We start from the raw sequence: 19,768 nt of genomic DNA, 5'->3' as shown, positions 1-19,768 counted from the left end.
TGGGAACAACCCAGCTAGTCCTTATGCAAATGCAACAGAGAGAGACAAAGAGGAAGAAGATATAAGAAAAAATGAAGTTTCAGAGGAAAAAGAAGAAACTGCTAAGGCCTTTGGGTTCCTGTTCTTAGGTTCCATCCTACAGAGATGTTTACCTTCCCCTTCTGCATTTCTTAGATGCATTCCTTCACTTTATTCCTTTTCAAATAATCCCAACTTTATTAGAATTGGTATCAGGATTGGGAGTATGCAATAGAAAAGTCTAGAGAAAATGTGAGCACTTGGACTGGGGATTTAGCTCAATGGCTTAAGTGCCTGCCTGGCAAGCGTGAGGTTGTGATTTCGATCCCCGGTACCAAAAAAAAAAAAAAAAAAAAAAAAAGAAAATGTGAACAAGGGGCTGGGGATTTAGCTCAGCGGCATAAGGGCCTGCCTTGCAAGCAGGCGGTCGTGAGTTCAATCCCTGGTAATGATAAAAAAAAAAAAGAAAGAAAGAAAATGTGAACGTAAGTCTTTTATTTTTGATGGTACTAGGAATGCAAACCAGGGCTTTTGCTTTGAACTATATTCCCATCCTTTTTTGGGGGGGGGGGCTTTTTCCTTTTTATCGGTACTGGGGATCGAACTCACGACTGCCTGCTTGCGAGGCAGGTGCTTATGCCGCTGAGCTAAATCCCCAGCCCCCTCCCATCCCTTTTTTATAATTTATTTTTTATTTTGAGATAGGGTCTAAGTTGCCTAGGCTGGGTTCAAACTTGCAATCCTCCTCCACAGCCTTCCAGAGTGCTGGGATTATAGGCTTGTGCCCCCATTCCTGGCTGGGAAATAGAGATGGAATGGGGAAAGTGGCAGGCGGGTTAATGTATAATAACCAGTTTTCAGCTAAGTATGATGGCCCATTCATGTAACCTCAGCTACTCAGGAGGCTGAGGCAGGAAGATTCCAAGTTTCAATCTAGCCTGAATGACTGAGTGAGACTTTGGTGTCTTAAAAACGAAATAAAGAGGGCTGGGAGTGTAGCTCAGTGGTACAGTGCTTGTCTAGCATGCAGCAGACTCTGGGTTTAATCCCTTATACCTTGAGAAAAGGCAGGAGTAGGAGAGAAGAAAAGGGAAGGGAGGAATTTCCAGGAGTGAGGGGAGGAACTCTGATTTGTAGCCTTTGCCAGTTTTTACAGTGTCAATCCTCCCCCTTAGACAATCTTGGGTACCTAGGCAATACTACTAACACAGAGTTACATACTGGGAGTTACACTGGCTCTCAAAGGCTCAACACGCCACTGGAGCAGCAGGCACGCCCTCCCCTGGAGTTCACTACTATGTGAACTATGACAAAGCAGGTAGTTAAGCCACAGTCACTGGTCTCTTGGCATTCATATCATGTGACCTCCAGGTTTGTGTTGTTCAGAGTCTGGGACTTTCCATCCCCATCCCTGACCATCATAAGAACTTTTTAAGATGTGAAATCACATGCTTCAAGTTTAAAAACCAAAAAACTTTGGACCTAATAAGCCAATCCCTTCTCCCAGGAAAAACAGCAATCCCCACCTACCCACCTCACTGGGAAGGACCAAGGCTCCGTCTGCATCCCGCGGAACACCATCCTTCCCCACCTGAGGGAGCATGGTGGCCCTGGCCTCCTCGCCACTGCCTGCCTTGGCTGCTTTCTTGTTCAGGACCCTGGGCATGCCCTCTGGCTGATGGTAGCTGGCTGGGGAGAGGGGATCTGGCTTCTTGGAGTTCTCATCTCCTACTGCCGAGGTGGGGCTTGGTGCCCGGCCACACACATTTCGAAAGAACTCCTGCACAAGGCCATACTTGGGAGGCTCCGGCTTGGCACGGGCCTCGGACATGCCCAGTTTCCAGACAGACTCCGTGCTCCCTGAGTGCTCCACCACGCTGAAGAGGCTGGACAGCCCATCGTTGATGTTCCGCAGCACGGGGCTGTCCCGCGTGGTGGTGGAGCGGGCCCAGGCTGAGCCGTTCTGCTTGCCCTGGTGCAGGTTCCACAGGCTGCGGTCCTTGGTGCTGTCCAACTTGGACACAGACCGCCTCTGGAGCTTAGGTGAGCCATACTTGGGTGAGCAACATGGCCGCTCGATGCGCGAGTGGACCTTGTCCAGGGAGGAGGAGATCTGCTTGCTACGCACCGACACCAGGGAAGAACTGCGGGGTGACCAGCTCTTGCCATGGAGGCTGCTGCGTGGTGGGTCAGTCTGCAGGCCTACGCTGACCGTTTGGATGGTCTGCGTACCCACACTGGCCAGGCCCACCGTCTGGCTGGATGTGTTCTTCACTTTCCTCTCCAGGGAGCCAGAGCGCATGGCCTGCCGCACACAGTTGGTGATCTCCTTCATGTCATCACTCATGTTGCCTGACATCTCAAAGTCATGCAGGGCCGGGGGGAAGGCAGACCCAGGTGCCGTGGCACTGCCCCCAGAACTCCCATCCAGGCGCTGCCGGGAGAAGTTGCAGAGCCAGCGGCCATAGGAGCTGTCAGCCAGTCCATCAGCCTCGGCTGACTCTTTGGGCTTGGCCGTGGTGAAGAGGAAGCCAGGCTCAATGAGGATCTTGCCCTCCTTGTCATGGACCACAGGCACACCCAGGCGCCGCGCCACCGGAGGGCTGTAGTAGACTCGGATGCCTGTCTTGTCTGGGGCTGTGTAGCTACGCTGCATCTGCTTCCCAGCGGGGTCCTGACAGCCCAGGGTGCCCAACGGGTTGCAGTCCTGTGGGGAGAGCCCGGGCTTTTCCTTGGCTTCTTTCTCTGGATCCACTTGCTCAGGATTCACAAAGGTAAAGCCAGGGTTGCTTGGTAGCTTCTTGCCTCGGGCATCTCCACCAGCAAGGTAGGGGGAGCAGTCAAGCAAACTTTCAAACTCAGACATAGAGGAGACAGATTTGGTCCTGGGGAGAGGAGAAGCGGAAAAGTAGTATTAATGGAAAGTAACACGCTGAGCACACATGTGGTCTACTTCTTTGATGGGTGCAGGCCAGGACCAGGGTGCCTTGGTCCCCTGTAGAAAGCACTGTGGGTGCCTCCCCATCCTCTCTTACTCCCACCTGCACGTCCTAAACACTTGCTATCCTCTGACTCAGGGCCTCTGTCTCTGGTTATGGGTGCACATTTGGTCTCTAGACAAAGGAAGACAGGAAGAGCAGAGTTAATGGCCCCTGAACACAGCTCTGAACACACCATGGGCAGGACTTGGTGAATGGGTACCCCAGGTTCCCACAGCTTTATACCAGTTCCCTCAATTCCACAGCGGGGTAACTCTGAACTGCATGTTCTCACCTGGCTCAGTTTCTCAGTGAGACTGGGTGACAGCTGCCCACAGAATAACCAGGTAGAAACGCCTGTTACTGGCTACTCTTCTTGCCTGTCTTGCTTTTCGGTAGTTCCTGGAATCTTCTCCCAAATAAACTACTTGCACGTAAAGCCTTGTCTCAGGGCTGTGTATGCCAACAAACTGCCGGCATATACGGGGCTTTTGCTGCTTGATGTGCTGGGCATGTGCAAGTCCATTGCAGATACCCGTCCACTCTGACAGCTACAGGGGCAGCTCCTATTATCCCACTAGAGAAGGGAAATCACATTTGGCCCTCTGCTGCAGCCCCCATTCTCCCATGGTTGGGCCCCTTGCTTCTGGGCTGTTCCACAAGGATGGGGGGTGAGAGGGGTTCTGTCTCCGTTCTTTCATAGATCTCATTGTTGAGATATGGGGTCCCCTTGGCTTTACCTCATGGGGCTGTGTCCAGTGGATGCTGCCTAATAATTTCATACCCACTGCAACTCTCCTAACTCCAAAGACAGAAGAAAGAATCCAAGAAGAGCTAAACGGTGTGTCAGAGGGAATATGCTGGGGCCCCAGTTTTCTATGCCCAGAATCTAAAACAAACGTCAAACTGCAGACTGAAATCCTGGCTACAGTTCCTATTTCCCCATGTTTCCTGCTCCTGAGTGACTTGGGTTCCACAGAAATCACAGCCCAGTGCTCTTACAGTTCTGAAAAGGGGAAGGTGCAGGCCAGGTGGGCTGGGCTGTGGGTGAGGCAGGCCGGGTAGTGGGCAGGGCAGGGAAGGGGGTGCCAGCACCTCTTTAAACTGGTTCCCCCAAGCTCAGCTTCAGAAACAGCTTCCTTGTCATGGATCTTCTCATTTCTTGTCTGTTGAAGAAAGATAGGAAGGGTCAGCTCTGGCCCCTGAAGGAATCTGACAGGAGCCCAGTGCAGGAGCTAGGCCTGGCCCTCCATGCCTCCATCTCCCCATCTGGAGAGCTGAGTAATTTCATCAATGATCTTGAATGGCCATTGGTCAGCTTCTGGCTGCATTGTGTCTAACTCTGCCACCCTAGGAATAAGATTCAGCATGGGGAGTAGCTGAAGCCGCATGAGTGACCCCTAAGGGAAACATGACCATGTAAAATTTATTCCAATGTGGTGGCAGCAACAAAGCACCCCATGGCCAGTTGGTTAGTTGGTGGCGACAGCAATGACCATACAGCTGCTGCTCTGGGCTTGTTCCACACTGGTTCTAGAGGCATAGCCCCAGTAACCTGCATTATCAGGACTCCTGAACTTCTAAGAAAATCCTCGTGTCTCAGTTCCCCAAAGTAGGTGTTTGTTGTTTGTAAAGTAGCCACCTACTAGGTGGTACTAGGAATCAAACTCAGGACCTCATGCTTGCCAGGTGTACCCACACTGGCCAGGCGTACCCACACTGGCCAGTGTTTTGCTGCTGAGCCATATCCCAGCCCCCACATTAGGCATTTGTGACACACCACTTCCTCAGGCTGTCATAGGGCCACATGGGCCATATCAAAGTTCCATCTGGTTATTTAGCATGTTATTACAGACAATGCACTGGAGCCTTATGTACAGATGTCATTAATGTGACCTTATTATCTCCACACCCTGGGATGGGCCAGGATGGAAAATTTGATTCTCATTTATCAATGAGGCAACTGGGGCCCAAAGATGGGGAATGACATGCCCCAGATCACAGCCAGTTAGGGGCCCTGTTTTCTACAGAAGCACACATGATACCAAGACCGAGATTTCTCCAGCAATGGAAGGATAGTCCTGGCAGAGGACTCTTCCAGACCACACACCATGCAACCATGGGGTAGAGACACCAAGGATGAAGACCCCCTAGGAGTCCCATGCGACAGGGATAACATCCTCCGTCCTGTCCCCCACAAACAGACAACTAAATTTTTGGTATAGTCAGAAGCCAAGAGAACACGGGTAGCAGCAATACCCTCACCTCTTTCCAGCTGTTGTCCTGCTTCTCCAGGTCTGAGTGTTTCAGGACCCAGGGATCAGCAGCCTTCTGCAGCTGAACAAGGGCAAGAGGAGTGAGTCAGTGGTGGGCACAGCCGGAGAGGAGGGGCTCGATTTGAGCACAGCTGTGCCCCAACCTCCACTCTGCAACCACAGGACCCATGTCACGGATCAGGAGCCAGCTTCTCAAGTAGCAGCAGCTCTGAGCCACAAGGTGCAAGGTACTTAGAGGTGCAAGTATATCTACTACAGGACCACCTGCTATTGTTACATTAATTCATGTCAGAGTTCTGGGGACAGACACACCAGCTGAGTAGCACCTATTCCACATCACAGTGGCAAATATAAACTCCAAGGAAGCCAGGCATAGTGAGTGGCTCATGCCTGTCATCCCAGCACTCTGGGAGGTGGAGGCAGGAGAATTACAAGTTTAAAATCAGCCTGAACTATTTAGCAATCTAGCAAGAACTCAGTGTTCAAAACAAAAAAAAAAAATTTTTTTTTTTTGTCTTTTTCTTTTTTTTTTTATCGGTACCAGGGATCAAACTCATGACCGCCTGCTTGCAAGGCAGGTGCTTATGCCGCTGAGCTAAATCCCCAGCCCCAAAACAAAAAATTTTTAAAAAGAGGATGGAGATGTAGTTTAGTGAGAAGGCCCTCGGCTCAATCTCCAGGACCGCAGGAAAAAAACCCAATAAAAATCCAAGGACTCTGCTGCTCAGTGGTGGCCATCACTGATGGACCCCACAGAAGTGCCTCTGACCCCTCTCCTCTTCTGTTTGCTGTGTCCACATTAGTTCATTTCACCCTCACAGAAACCACATGAGGTAGGTGTGACCCTGCTTATTTCCATTTCACAACGATGGGGTCAAGACTGAGAGAAGGGGGAAAACTTGCCCAAGACTGGGCAACTAAGCGAGCATCACTGACAGTGTAACAGTGTAGTGGGTCCCAAGGTATGGTGCCCTCCTCCCCACCTGTGCTCTGGGTTCAGATTTCCAGTGCTACCAAAAAAAAAGGAAACAAAAAGAGGAGGTCACAGAGTAGGCCCAGCAGTGCAGTAGGTGGCAGTTAGGTGCATGATGCGAACTGTAACAGTCAACAGTGAGTTTGCACACTCCCAACCTGTTTTGATCGAGACCCCAGTTTTCCAATGAGAATCACTGTTGGCTCTTTCCTCTTGGTTCCTGGGTTTTAGGGGGCTCCAGAGGTGGGCACATGACCTATGACCATGGAATCAGAACTTTATGGAAAAGAAACTGTTTTCATTGTATTTGCTAAGATGTAAGATATGAGCAGGAAACTACAGAGGCCATATTTGGGGATAGTATGCTTAAGAGGAAAGCTAACAAAATGACAGCAGGCTTGAGACTGAGGCAGACAGAAGGACCTCATTCTTACCATCTCTGAGTACCGAAACTAGCTATACTAGAAGTAGATTCTACTCTAGACCTCGTTGTCTGAGCATCTGGGTCCAGCAATACCTGAAGAGATGCAATCTCAAGACTTCTCCCACAATGACCTCCCTTGTGGGTCAAGCCCTGTGGACTGGAGCAGCCTCACCTGGCTTAGGCGGTTTTGCAGCTCCTTCACCTGCTGCTCTGCCTGCTGCTTCTCCCCCTGCAGCCGCTCCACCAGCTGCAGCTTCTCCTGGCTCCAGTTGCGCTCGCTGATCTGCAGCTGTCGCGTCAGTTCCATGACTGCACTGTAGGACTCAGCCAGGAGGTGCTGCTGCTCCTCGCGCTCCCTCTGGAGGGCTGCCTTCCAGTCAGGCCCTGCCCGCTCTCCAGTCCCCTTTCCAGCCTTCAGCTCCATCTGCAGAGGAAAGCAATCAGGCAGCTGCCACCAGCAGGCCGTCCACTCTGCCCTTTCCCATCTTGGGCTCCCAGAAGCCTTCAGTGCCCTTCTTGCTAGCAGCATCCAGGAAGGACTGAGGTCCTTTAAGCCAAGCTCCACACTGCAGGCTCACAGGCATGCTCTCAGGGTCACCATGGTAACTGAGCCACAGAACTACCTTCTCTGGTTTTCCGGGGAGAGATCCCAAGGGGTTATGTGTACCATGTTTCAGAGCTGTAATGGCAGATGTTCCTAGTTATTGTGTCTCCAGATATTATCAATTCTTACCAGCAGGACAGGTTTTGGTTAATGAGGGACATATTTTATCTCTCTTCCTAGCAAGCAGGGACCCCACTTTGTCCCCCACAGACCCTGGGTGGGGAGGGACACACGCACTTACACTGCATGTGTGTGGGAACCACTCTAGCATGGCATGACAGCTTTCTTGGCCCCAGAACAAGAAAATTCAAGAGCCAATGTCTCCTACAGCACTGGGGTATATGATCTGGGATGTTGATCCCACAGGGCTGATGGGGACCTGGGAACCCTGGAGTGGTGTGGCTTAGAGTAGCAGCATGAGGATGAGGATGAGGATCCCAGGATATGCAGGTGGGCAGGTGCTACAAGATCTGCATCGAGGCTTAGGTGGAGAGCAGGGGACCCAAGAAGAAGCCAGGTGCCTGTGAGCACTGAGAGGAAGATTCCTGGGAGCCAGGCAAGGCAGAGGCTCAGAGAGCTCAACAGATGTGCCACTAGGTGCCACCGGACAGAACTTAACTCCCCAGGGCCTGTTTTGTCATCCATCCTGCAGAGATCATCAGAGTGCCCACCTCCCAGTGCCCAGTGATGCCCAGGAAAGCATCTGCAGCAGGGTAGGTCGGACCTGCAGAGCTGCACAGGAGCCCAGACCTGCAGACCTGCGGAGTCAATGTATCCTCTCAGCATGGGCACCCTTCTCATTTGTCAGACCAGAGTGGGCAGCAGCTTGCTCCCAGGCACACAGCAGACACTAAACTCCTGATTAAGAATCCCTTTGGTGAGGCTGGGCTGTTGGATGGGAAGTTTTCAATTTGAGTGGAGGAAGCAAACCAGAGCAAGGAGTCAGGGGCTGGGGGATTCCCACGAGGAGAGGAGGGAGTAAGTGAGGATGGCAGGGACCAGGAAGTGTGTGTGAGACATACCCATTTGCAGACAGGCAGTCTGGCCTCAGCCATGAGCCCACAGTGCAGCAGTCCCACCTGTCAATCATCCAGCCTCCTTGCCTGGGCTCATCACTCCTGATCCTCACTCTGCGACCCTTGCGCTGTGGTTCTAGGCAAGTCTGCTGCCCTCTCTAGACCACAAGGTGAAATGAGGGGGGCCTACCCCCTCAGAAGCACCACTTGGGCATCCAGCTCCCACATCTGACAGCCGAGGGCCTGGCTGAGGGCAAGCAAAGGTCCCTGCCTGGGAGAGGGGGCTCACCTGGGTGCTGTGGCTCTTGAGCTCTGCCCGCTCCGTCTCCCATGCGGCCTTGGCCTTGGCGAACTGCTGCTGCAGCTCAGTTAGCCCCCGGCGCTCCTCATGCAGCAGCCGGCACAGCTCCTTCAGCGTCACCTTCATGTCGGCCAGCGTCTTGACGTACTCATTGGGCTACAGACAAAGCAAGGCTGGATCAGGAGCACTGGGAGCCTGGGCTCAAAGCATTCACCCAGGACTCTGTGACACTTAGCAAGTTCTTCCTCAGGTCTTGTCACCATGAAGCAGGGAGGACAAGCCCAGCCCTGCCTGCTTCTTACAAAACTCCAGCAGGTATTCCATCTAAACACTGCTGAAGAATTTCACTTTTCTAGGCTTGGCAACCTCCAGGGTGTGGGCTTTCCCCTCAGTCAGGACCTGACTCTGACCCCCTGCAGAGCCTCCCAACAGTGCCAGACTTCTTTCCTAGGCTCTTGATCCCTTTTCCCATCCATACCCTGGAAATCTGACCCCACTGATCTCTGACCTGTGACTGGATTTGAGAGTTCTTAATCCCAGACCATAAAGGCCCCCTTCATGTAACCCTATCTTGATTATCTCTGCCCCTACCACGTATACTCCAAGTCATAGCCAATCCCAGAATACCTTGCCACACCTCGGCAAGAAGGTCCAGAATAATCTTTTCTCCATCCTCTTTTATGCAAGTTCCTATTTATCCTTCAATACCCGCTACCTATAACCCATTCTTTGTGATACTGTTCTCCATATGCCAACTAGAATTAACTGCTTGCCTGTGACCTTACAGTCCACCATCTGGCCCTCTGTCAGTGCCCTGGGATAACTTATGTGTTCCATAGTCCTAGGCAACTGGGAGCCAGTGATCAGGCAATGCCACTGTGGAGCTCCAGTGCCCAGCGCAGAGCTGGGACCAGAGGAGGAGGTGATTAATGAGTGGACAAGGGAAGGGAAGGGCTGAGAACGCACTGTGTTTTGAGTCCAGCTGTCCCCTGTGCAAGACTTGTTGTCAGAGTGCTGGGCATTCAGTTCCTCTTCCTCCATCAGTAGGTACAGCTCCTTCATGCTGTTTACCTATGTTAAAAGTCACACTTAGCAAGGGGTGAGAGATAGTCACATCTGGGGCTCCAGCCTTTGGGAAACAGGGACGCTGGCTAGCAGTCCAGATAGCTGAGTGGCACATAGGCAGAAAGGAGGAGTGGGAGTGGTGGCTCAAGATGGACCAAAGGTATGTTGCCAGGCACCTACTTCCCAAATCTATTTTTTAAAGTTTTTTGTTTTTGGGGGCTGGGGATTTAGCTCAGCAGCATAAACGCCTGCCTGGCAAGCGTGAGGTCATGAGTTCGATCCCCAGTACCCAAAAAAAAAAAAGTTTTTTGTTTTTGTTTTTGTTTTTCTGAGCAAGGTCTTGCTGTGTAGTACAGGCTGTCCTTGAACTCCCAGCAATCCTCCTGTCTCAGCCTCTTGAGTACTGGGATTAAAAGACACACACCATTACACCAAGTTGACTTCCCAGATCTTACTCTTGACCCTGGGGAACCATCCAGGTGGAAAAACACAGCTTTCTGACCTCCCAAGGCCCATGACCACCCCTCAAAGTTACTTAAAAATGCCAGGCTGAGCCAAGGTAAGCATGTGATTGGACTAAAAGGGCTACTGCCCAGCTGCTGTGATGACACATGAGAGTGACCAAAGGTTTGGTGGAGGACACGCTGCTGACAGATGCTTAACAGGAGTCCCAGCCAACCCAGAGACCAGCACAAGTATTCAGGATGGGAACAGAGCAGAAAGAGGGCAACTTTGGACCAGGGTTTCCACTCATCATCTGTTCTTTCAACGGCCAATTACCGAACATCTACCATGTGCCAGGCCCTGGGAACGTGGAAATCCATCAGTGAACAAGACAGACCAAGAGCCTGCTCCCCTTCCATTCCACTAACAGAAAAACACAGAGGTAAATAGGTAACAGATGTGAAGTATTGTTCACTATATAGAAAGTCACACAGTCAGCTGCTCTAGAGAAAAAGAGCCGGTGAAGGAGCGTGCTGCATGTGGCCAAAGAAGGCTCCACAGGGAAGGTGACCCGGGGCAAAGTCCTGAGGAGATGTGCAGATGAGCTGGGAGAACAGCTGGAGGAAGAAAAGGCCGCGGAGAGGGCACCACGAACCCAAAGGCCCTGAGCTAGAACATGCCTGTCTGAGGACTAACAAAGCCGCCAAGGGGATGTGAGAAGAGCACGGGGGAGCCAGCGAGGGCTGAAAGCAAGGGAGTGACACTAAGCTGAGCCTATGTCACAAGGTCGCTCTGCACTGAGACACATCCAGCACAGCCACATGGCCCGTACTGCACAACTCTTCTCCTGGCACCTCAGAGGAGTACAAGATGCATGGTGCAGGGATGTGAGAGCAGAGGAGGGAGACCAGTTAGGGTGATGGCCATGATCCAGAAAGAGGTGTGGCGGCCTGTCAGGCAACAGCGGGGACAGCTCAGGTTCTGGGGGGAGCTGGCAGCATCTGCTGATTGGCTGAGGCGTGAAGGAAAGAGAAGAGTGAGAGTGTAGCACCACTTTTCTCCTTCTTTCTTTCTTCCTTTTTTTGGTACCAGGGATCAAACTCATGAGCTCGCGCTTGCCAGGCAGGCGCTGTGCTGCTGAGCTAAATCCCTGTGTCTGTACCACAGTTCTTGGCTAGAGCAAGAAGACTGTCATGACCTGGAAAAAGAACAGGAGCTTGGTTTGACATATGGTTTCAAAGCCAACTAGACACTGGGGGGGATCTGTGACAAAGACCATGAAAACTGAGGGTTCATGGGAGACACCTAGGTTTTTATTTTATTTATTATTTTATTTATTTTAGCACCAGGGATCAAACTCACGACCCTGTGCTCACCTGGCAGGTGCTTATGCCACTGAACTAAATCCCTGCCCCTCACTAGGACCTTTACAACTCACTGTCCAGAAAGCCTCCAAGGCAGTCAGAGCAGATGACACAGAGATGCAGTCGAGGGCTGAATCTTATAGACTGATTTTCTTCTGTTGGTTTTTTTTTTTTTTTCTTTTTCTCTATCGGTACCGGGGATTGAACTCATGACCACCTGCTTGCAAGGCAGGTGCTTATGCCACAAAGCTAAATCCCCAGCCCCTTCTGTTGGTTTTTTGAGAAAGTGTTTTGCTATCTAGGTCAGGCTCGCCTTGAACTCACTATACAGCTTAGGCTGGCCTCAACCTCTTGGTGATCCTCCCGCCTCGGCCTCTAGAGGGCTGGGATTACAGGCATGTGCTACCATACCTGACTAGAGACTCTGATTTTAAGAGATGAAGTCAGGGAGCTGGGCCTGTGGCTCAGGGGTAAAGCATGCACTCAGCATGCACAAGGTCCTGGGTTCTATCCTCAGTACCACCAAAGAAAACAAAAAAGGTGGTGAGATAAGAAGGAACCCCGTAGACAGAAGGAAAACCAAGAGTATAGTGACCTAGAAGCCAATTAAGAAGGGATCCAAGATAATGAAGCTGGATGTGGCGAGGGGGTCCTGCAGGAATCAGTGCCCCAATTCAAACCCTGGTCAGGAGGATCTACTTTCATAGTCTCTGGAAGACCTACACTGAGGTGCACAAGGCCCCCTGTGAAATCCGCAGGACCAGGGCTGTTGGTTTGTTCTTCTCTTTTGTTTGGTGCTGAGGATGGATCCCAGGGCTTGTGCCTGTTTACACACACTCTACCCCCATGCTTGTTTGGAATTCAATTTAGGATTGTAAGACTTATGGTTCCTACAGAGGACTGAACAGCCCTGCGGGGTTTGAGATCATCCCACACTAATACTTCCCACAGTATGCTGACATTAATGTGAAGTGCTATGTTCCACTCATCTGTCTTCCCTGTCTTCCCACCCACCTTGCCAGGCCCAGGCCCAGGCCCTGCCATACCTCCAGGAAGTCATCTCCCTCGTTGGGCAAAACCTTGCCCTGTCGCCAACGCTTGAGGAACCACCTGAGCTTCATGAAGAGCAGCAGAAAATTGTGCTTGAACTGCTGGGACTCCTGTACCAGAATGTTCTTCTCCTGGCTCCAGAACTTCTGCTCCAGCCTCCGCTGCAGGCTCAGACTCTGCAGCTCAAACTCCCGCCTCAGCAGTGCCCTCTGCTGGTCCTCCTTCAGCTGCAGGGACGCTGACTTGAGAAAGGCCACTCAGGGTTCCAACATTCCCACCCACTCCCAGCAGGGGGAAGTGGTCAAGGGCGGAGGGGAAAAGTGGGAGGTATCCTGTGGGGATCCCTTATAAGGCTCCCACCACGAACAGTCTGTTCTACCCAGGGGAGAGTAACTCAAAAAGCAACAGCAGCTCCAATCCAAATCCATGGAAAAGCTAGGATTTGAATCAGCTATTTGACTAAATAAATCACATAATCATACCCTGAACACCTACTGGCTGCCAGATGCTTCACAAGAAATCTCACACTGAAGGAGGAACTGGAGGTGAGTGGTGATGGCAGGGACAGGTAACCCACATAGAAGGATGCCAGGGCCAAGTGAATGAATGAATATGCGATATCCTAGAAGCCACGCTAAGTCCGGGATAAGAGAATCACAGCCCCACTTCACCCAGGATGTGTGACTGTGAACAAAGCACTTCAGTCTCTGGACCTGTTTTCCATCCTGTAAAATGGGGATACCTCACAAGGGAGGGCATGGAAATTCAAGGGCATGGGTAGAGAAATTGTGTTACATAGACCTGACATACAGTGAGAGCTCAATAAATGCTATTACAGAACTATCACCTATATTATTAGTCAGACCTGATGGAAGTACCATTTCACAGATGGAAAACTGAGGTCCTGAGAGGAGACAGGACTGGTCACACAGATAACCAATGACAAGTCCAGGATTTACACTTAGTCCAGCTAATGCAAAATCACAAGCACAGTAACTCCCTACAGGACACAGGGCTCACAAGATATGATTTCCCCTAACAGTATCACCTTACCCTGTGGGTCCAAGGGTTCTGCCATCAAGTTTGGTTTACTTTCATTTTTGTTTTGTTTTGTTTTTGCAGTGCTGGGGATGGAACCCAGGTCCTTATGTAAGCTAGGCGAGACTCCACCACAGAGCTACGATTCTAGCCCCTTTGCCTTCAGTTTGGGAAGAAGCCTGGAGTAGGTGCATCACTCACCTGGACCATTTTCTGGTTGAAGCTGTCGGTCTCCTCCTTCCGCAGCTGCCGCTCCTGGGAGAGCTGCTCCTGCAAGCCCCGGAGGCTGTCATGGGCCTCGGCCAGCACCAGTTGCAGCTCTTTGATCTGGGGTGGGGACAGAGACACAGGTAAGGAGGAAAGAGAGAGGACAAAGAGGATACAGGCTGCAGTCAAAGAATGAAAGTGGTAGGGGGACCAATAGTAAGTTGGACTCAAGTGCCACTTGAGTACAGATAAGGCACAATGGCTGTCCCTACTCAGTGGATTGTCAGGACAGATGAAACACTGCATACAAAGTCTACCTACTGTTACATCTGAAGTTGGTAATGTCCTTCATTTATTTGAAGAAAATAACATATTGGGAAAACTACAGTAAGTCTGATTCACAAAGATGCTCATTGTCTCACTGTGTTTTATGGTTCTGTTTTTGTTTTTGGAGGTTAAGATCTCACTATGTAGTGTAGGCTGGCCTTGAACTCGAACTTATGGTGATCATGTTGCCTCAGTCTCCTGAGTGCTGGGATTATAGAAATGTGACACCACGCTGGGCTGTGTGTGTGTGTGTGTGTGTGTGTGTATTGTGTTGTGTTGTTTTTGATGGTACTGGGGATTGAACCCAGAGCCTTTGCACTGAGCTACATCCCTAGTCCTTTATTACTCTGATAGGGTCTGACAGGGCCTTGCAAAGTCACTAAGTTACCCTACTTGGATTCAAACTTGTGATTCTCCTGCCTGAGTCTCCCAAAATGGTAGCATTATGGGTGTGCACCACCATGCCCAGATAAATTTTTATTATTTGTTTATTGAGATAGGGTCTCATTATGTTGTTCAGGGTGGCCTCAGACTGCAGGGCTCAAGCAATCTTCCTATCTCAGCCTCCAAAGTGCTGCAACTATAGACATACGCCACCCCACCCAGCAGCAGTCTCAGTGTGTAACTGCAACAATTTAAAAATTTCAATAATAAATCATGGAGATACACACACACACATATAATTTTTTTTCTCGTACTGGGACTTGAATTCAGGATGTCATGCTTGCCAGGCACACACTGTGCTGCTGAGTTATATCCCTAGCCCTAAAATATATTTAATGGATCTATTCTTGATCATAAGGCCAAGAAGCAATAATGGATCTGCATATAATATAAAAATCCATTCAACTGTACTTAATGATACTGTCCTTTATTGTATGTCTGTTACTATTATATAAAAGACAAGTATGTAAAAAAAAAAAAAAAGACAGGTATGCTCTGAATGTAAACAGCAGTTAACTACATGATGATTGCATGGTGTTGACTTTTTCCTTTATACCTTAATGAAATCCTGCTTCGGGATTTTGTTATTTGTGGTTTACAATGACTATGTGGTAAGATGTTCAGAAAATGATAAAAAAATTTCACATTTTCTACAGAAATTGCCATTTAAAAGTATTCGTAGCTAAATAGGCAAACTGATCTTTTTTCCCCCTAATATTAACTGGGGATTTGAACCCAAGGTCCTGAACACACTGAGCAGCACTGTGGCCATGAGCTACAGCACTAGCTTTCTTTTTTTCTCTTTTCCTTTCACACAACCTGCTAAGTTGTTCAGGCTGGTCTCACGCTTGTGATCCTCCTGCCTCTTCTCCTGAGTAGCTGAGGTTACAGGATGTGCGACCTACCTGTCAGAACTAATACTCTCTTAGATGTCCAGACAGTGGATAGAAGGGAACATAACAGGGAATCGCAGAGGTGGGTCACGCTGTTTATTGATCTGGGTATTATATTGCGGAGTTCAGTTTGTGAAAATTTGATTTATATATAACATGTCCCTCTCTCCTTTTTGAATGTATTGGGGATCACACTCAGGGCCTTGTGTGTGTTAGGGAAGAGTGCACTACCATTGAGTTGTGCCCCCACCCCATAAGCACTTTTCTCTATGTATGTTATGCTTCAATAAAAAATGTCAGCTGAGTGTGGTGGTGCACACCGGTAGTCCCAGCTACTCTGGAGGCTACAGTGGGAGAAGTGTTGAGCCAGTGAGTTGGGGATCAACCTGAGCAACACAATAAGACCCTGTCTCCAAAAAAATTTAAAATTTGGGCCAGGCGTGGTGGCATATGCTTGTAATCCCTGCACTCAGGAGGCTGAGGCTGCAGGATTGCCTTAAGTTCAAGGCCAACCTGGGCTACACAGTGAGTTCAAAGCTAGCTGTACTATATAGTGAGACTATGTCTCAAAAAGATAAAATTAAATAAAATTTATTAAAGATTTCTGGCAACAGAGGCAAATATTCATGTTGTCATATTAAGCAGGAGGGAAAAAAAGAAATGTCAGTTCCAACTCCTATGTAAAACCTTTCAGTTATGACAGATGTTTCTGTGTAAAAGAAAATAAACATAAACTATGTGGCAATAATGTGATAATTTAGCCATGAAAGGCTCACTGACTTGAGGTATGTCTTTTTTTTGTTTTGTTTTGTTTTTGTTTTTGTACTAGGGATTGAACTCATGACCTCACACTTGCCAGCAGGCACTTACACCACTGAGCTAAATCCCCAGCCCTAGAGGTTATGTCTTATGTACTTGTTTTATATTAAAAACCATTGCAGCAGGCTGGGAGCATAGCTCAGTAGTAGAAAACTTGCCCAGCATGAATGAAGTCCTGGAAACTGTCAGGACTGCATAAAAAACAAAACGGAATTACATAACTATAATTCCACCACTTTGGGAGTACGAAGCAAGAAGATCCCAAGTATGAGCTCAGCCTGGCCAACTTAATGAGTAGTGAGTCGTTGTCTCAAAAATTAGATATAGTGGGAGAGAGGGAGAAAAAAGTTAGATAAGGAGAGAGAAAGATAAAGAGAGAGACCGAGTGGGAGGGAGAGAAAGAAACAGGGAGGGAGGGAGAGAGATAGGGCTAGGGTATACCTAGTATCACAAAAAATAGAAAAAACAAGACTAAAAAGACTTTACAGGGCTAGGTACTATCTGTTCTCTCTGCTATCCCCCTTGAACTCAATGTTCAGCTCAATTCTTCACAATTATAACTGCTCCTTAAGGAACAGCTAAATAAAACAATAATTAGCTGTATGCAGGAAACAATTTTCTCTGTATGCATGCCTATAGAAATAGTTCTATTTCCTTCTCTTAGAGAATAAGAACTAAATAGCTCCTTTTTCTTCTTTTTTTCCCTCCCTATACTAGGGATCAAGCCCAGGCCTCATGCATGCTTTGCAAGTGCTCTACTGAGCTACATCCCTGGCCACTTTTTTGGAGGGGGAAGGGTACTATAGATTGAACTCAGATTGCATGTGATAGGCACGTGTTCTATCAATGAGCTACATTCATCCCCCCAGCTTCTACTTTTCCCCTATTTGCAATGACCACTTTAAAGCTCAGAGCACCTCACTTAAGAGGATCTGATCCTTCAGCTTCAACGAAACCTCAGCACAGGTGCAGGCAGGCCATCCCAAGACATCAAAGCCACCTTCCCACGATGCTCCCAAGAAAGGGATGCTTGACTAGGGGTGTCAGAGCATGCCTGTAATGCCTATAGCACTTGGGAGCTGAGGTAGGAGTATTGCTTAAGTTTGAGGCCAGCTCACAAAGTGAGTTCAAGGCTGGCCTGAACTGCATAGTGAAACCCTGTCTCAAAAAGACAAAAGAAAAAGAAAAAGAAAAAGAAAGGCATACTAAGGCTGAGGAGCCTTGGGGATAGTCAGTTCAGTTCACACAGCCCTTTTCTAGCTCCAGGTCCTTTATGAAGTGCTGAAAGGCTTGGCAGCGGCTTAGGATCACCTCAAATCTCCCAAAGTTCAGAGAACCCTGTAGCAGCAATTCTCATCTTCCCATGTTATAAAGGAGAAAACTGGGGCTTGAGGGTGGGGATGTGTCCTAGGTCACACAGCCACACTGGCCGGCAGAACAGACTTGCTCTCAGGTCAGCTGAGTCCAAGTGATAGGACATCCTCATCTTTATCCATGGCCTAGACCTTAAGTAAGACTTGTGAGGGATTTTCGCTTTGTAGGTTGAAAAGCTGAAAAATCAGAAAGGTGAAATGACTTATCTGAGCTCTGACAGCCAGTGTAGAGTGGATCCACAATTGGAACCCACACAGCCTAACTACAGAGACTGACTTCCTGGTATACAGATTAGTAACTTCATTAAATGACATGAATTATTAAATTTCCAGTGGATGCTAATAGAGAAAAAAACCAATTGTTTGAGATGAGGTTATAAGCTTCCTTTGATTAGGCCATAAGAATGGTCCAAACTTCCCGACTTCCTTGTTTGCTTAAAACTCTTATACTCACCCTCCACAGAACACTCTGCCTTTGGGAGGAGGCCCTGGCCATTCTCTTCCCACCCAGCCTCTTGCTTAACTAGTGTCGGACCCACCTCAGAAGCATAGGAATCATTGTCTTCGGCTCGGTAAGGCCTGAAGCTCCAACTGGAGTCAGCCTTAGAGTCCAAGTCACCAGTGCGGAAGGCCTCTCGAATTCTGGGCTCCCATTCTGGCAGGTCCCTGAAGTCAGGTGGCTACACCCGGAGGCACGGGCAGAAGAAAACAAAGAAAATCATGGAGAGACACCACAGGGATGCCATATACAGCCCTCATCCCAGGCCAAGAGGCTTTGTCCACCCATGGGAGGGCGACCCTACCTCCACAGTCTGAACCCAGCCCTGCTAAGGACCAGTGCTGCCACTCATTGTTTGTTGAAAAGATGAATGAGCAGTAAGTGGCGAGTAAAGTACTACTTTTGTTAGTGTCTATTTTGTGCACAAACCCTCTGAAACAGCCAACCATCCTATCACATGTATCCTACCTTACTCCTACCTTAAGAATCAAGAGGATGACTCAACATGAGGCAGACTGCTTTAAAAAAGTAAGATCAAGCCAGCTCTACAGGGAATGAGCTGAAGTTTGGCACAGCGCTGCTGTGTAGTTATTAGAAAGAGTGAGCTAAGTCTCCTGCATAGACATGGATAGATCCCTGCTGATGCTCTCAGATGCAGATCAAAGCCCTCAGTATTCTGCAGTCCAGCCTCCCTTCTCTTTGCTCACATCCTCAGACACACCACGTTCCTTGTGCCTCAGAGCTGAGCTGCCCCCAGGGTTTAGGTCAAGTTCCTTGTTCAGAAAACCATTTATCTCCCCTTCAGATCCCTCTTCTCAGTTTGTAATTTCACATTTACTGGCATGACATTTTGATTAACTCTTCCCCATTAGACAATGAGGGCCTTAAGAGCAGAAATCCTATCTGGTTTTGCTTATCATTACGCCTTTAGCGCCTAGCACAGAAAGGACATATATTGTACATGGATCATCACAGCAAATGAACACATGAATAAATTGCATGAGAAAATTACATTGCTTAGTAACAGTAGGTATAAGGGACGAAAAGCAAATGCATGAGAACATATGTCTTGAAAGATCTAGAAAGGCAGTCTACAAAGATGAAATATCCTAGATCTGCAACTAGACACAGGAGACACAAGCCGGGTGTATGACAACTGAGCACTTGAAATGTGACTACTGTAACTGAGGAACTGAATTTTTAATTCTAAGTAGTTGTAATTAGTTAATTAATTAATGTGGTATGGGTATGGAGCCGAAGTTTTACTAGGCAAACGTTAGACCATGGAGCTACTCCACAGTGCCATGGCAGCTACTAACCTGGACAGTACCACTCCAGACTACTGACTGTAGTGCCAGGGCTGGAGATGTCGCTCAGTGCTAGAGTGCTTTCCAGACATCCACAAGTTGCGGCATTCTATCCGCTCTACTTAAAATAACAACAAACTAGTTGTGCCAGTGGGAGGCAGAGGAAGTGGGCTTTTTATCTGTTTACCCCTGGCACTTTTAAAACTTTTTAAATGTTTATGTCTATTGTTGCAATAGGACATTTTGTACAGGGGAGTGGGGGAGTACTTTCCTGAGAAGCACTTATGGACACCAAGGCTGGAATTCCATTACCTAGAGCAAGCTGAGGTTCTCAGCTGCTTTTTGAGA

The 19,768-nt window shown here is 48.8% G+C and overlaps 1 protein-coding gene across 3 annotated transcripts in view; it reads right to left on the bottom strand.

Annotated features, from left to right (window-relative positions):
• Nucleotides 1–19,768, bottom strand: part of Mtcl2 (microtubule crosslinking factor 2) — a 70,109-nt gene that overhangs the window by 8,498 nt on the left and 41,843 nt on the right. For 2 of the 3 annotated variants that reach the window (XR_010047398.1, XM_063248385.1), the window contains exons 6-14: nt 18,154–18,294; nt 13,753–13,878; nt 12,510–12,740; nt 9,557–9,661; nt 8,579–8,746; nt 6,842–7,093; nt 5,262–5,333; nt 4,092–4,162; nt 1,553–2,903 (exon numbers count right to left, since the gene is read on the bottom strand). Coding sequence is in view for 2 of the 3 variants with exons in the window: in XM_063248385.1 (XP_063104455.1) it covers nt 1,553–2,903; nt 4,092–4,162; nt 5,262–5,333; nt 6,842–7,093; nt 8,579–8,746; nt 9,557–9,661; nt 12,510–12,740; nt 13,753–13,878; nt 18,154–18,294 (2,517 nt within the window). In the remaining variant the exon portion in view is untranslated. The remainder of the gene's footprint in view (nt 1–1,552; nt 2,904–4,091; nt 4,163–5,261; nt 5,334–6,841; nt 7,094–8,578; nt 8,747–9,556; nt 9,662–12,509; nt 12,741–13,752; nt 13,879–18,153; nt 18,295–19,768) is intronic. The other variant, XM_063248386.1, reaches the window with a different exon arrangement.

Source organism: Cavia porcellus, unplaced genomic scaffold, assembly GCF_034190915.1.
Source record: "Cavia porcellus strain 051 isolate PalLab524CR breed Dunkin Hartley unplaced genomic scaffold, mCavPor4.1 scaffold_5, whole genome shotgun sequence".
Taxonomy (NCBI): Eukaryota; Metazoa; Chordata; class Mammalia; order Rodentia; family Caviidae; genus Cavia; species Cavia porcellus.
Note: the sequence above shows the minus strand (reverse complement) of the source record. Positions and strands in the feature narration are given on the sequence as shown.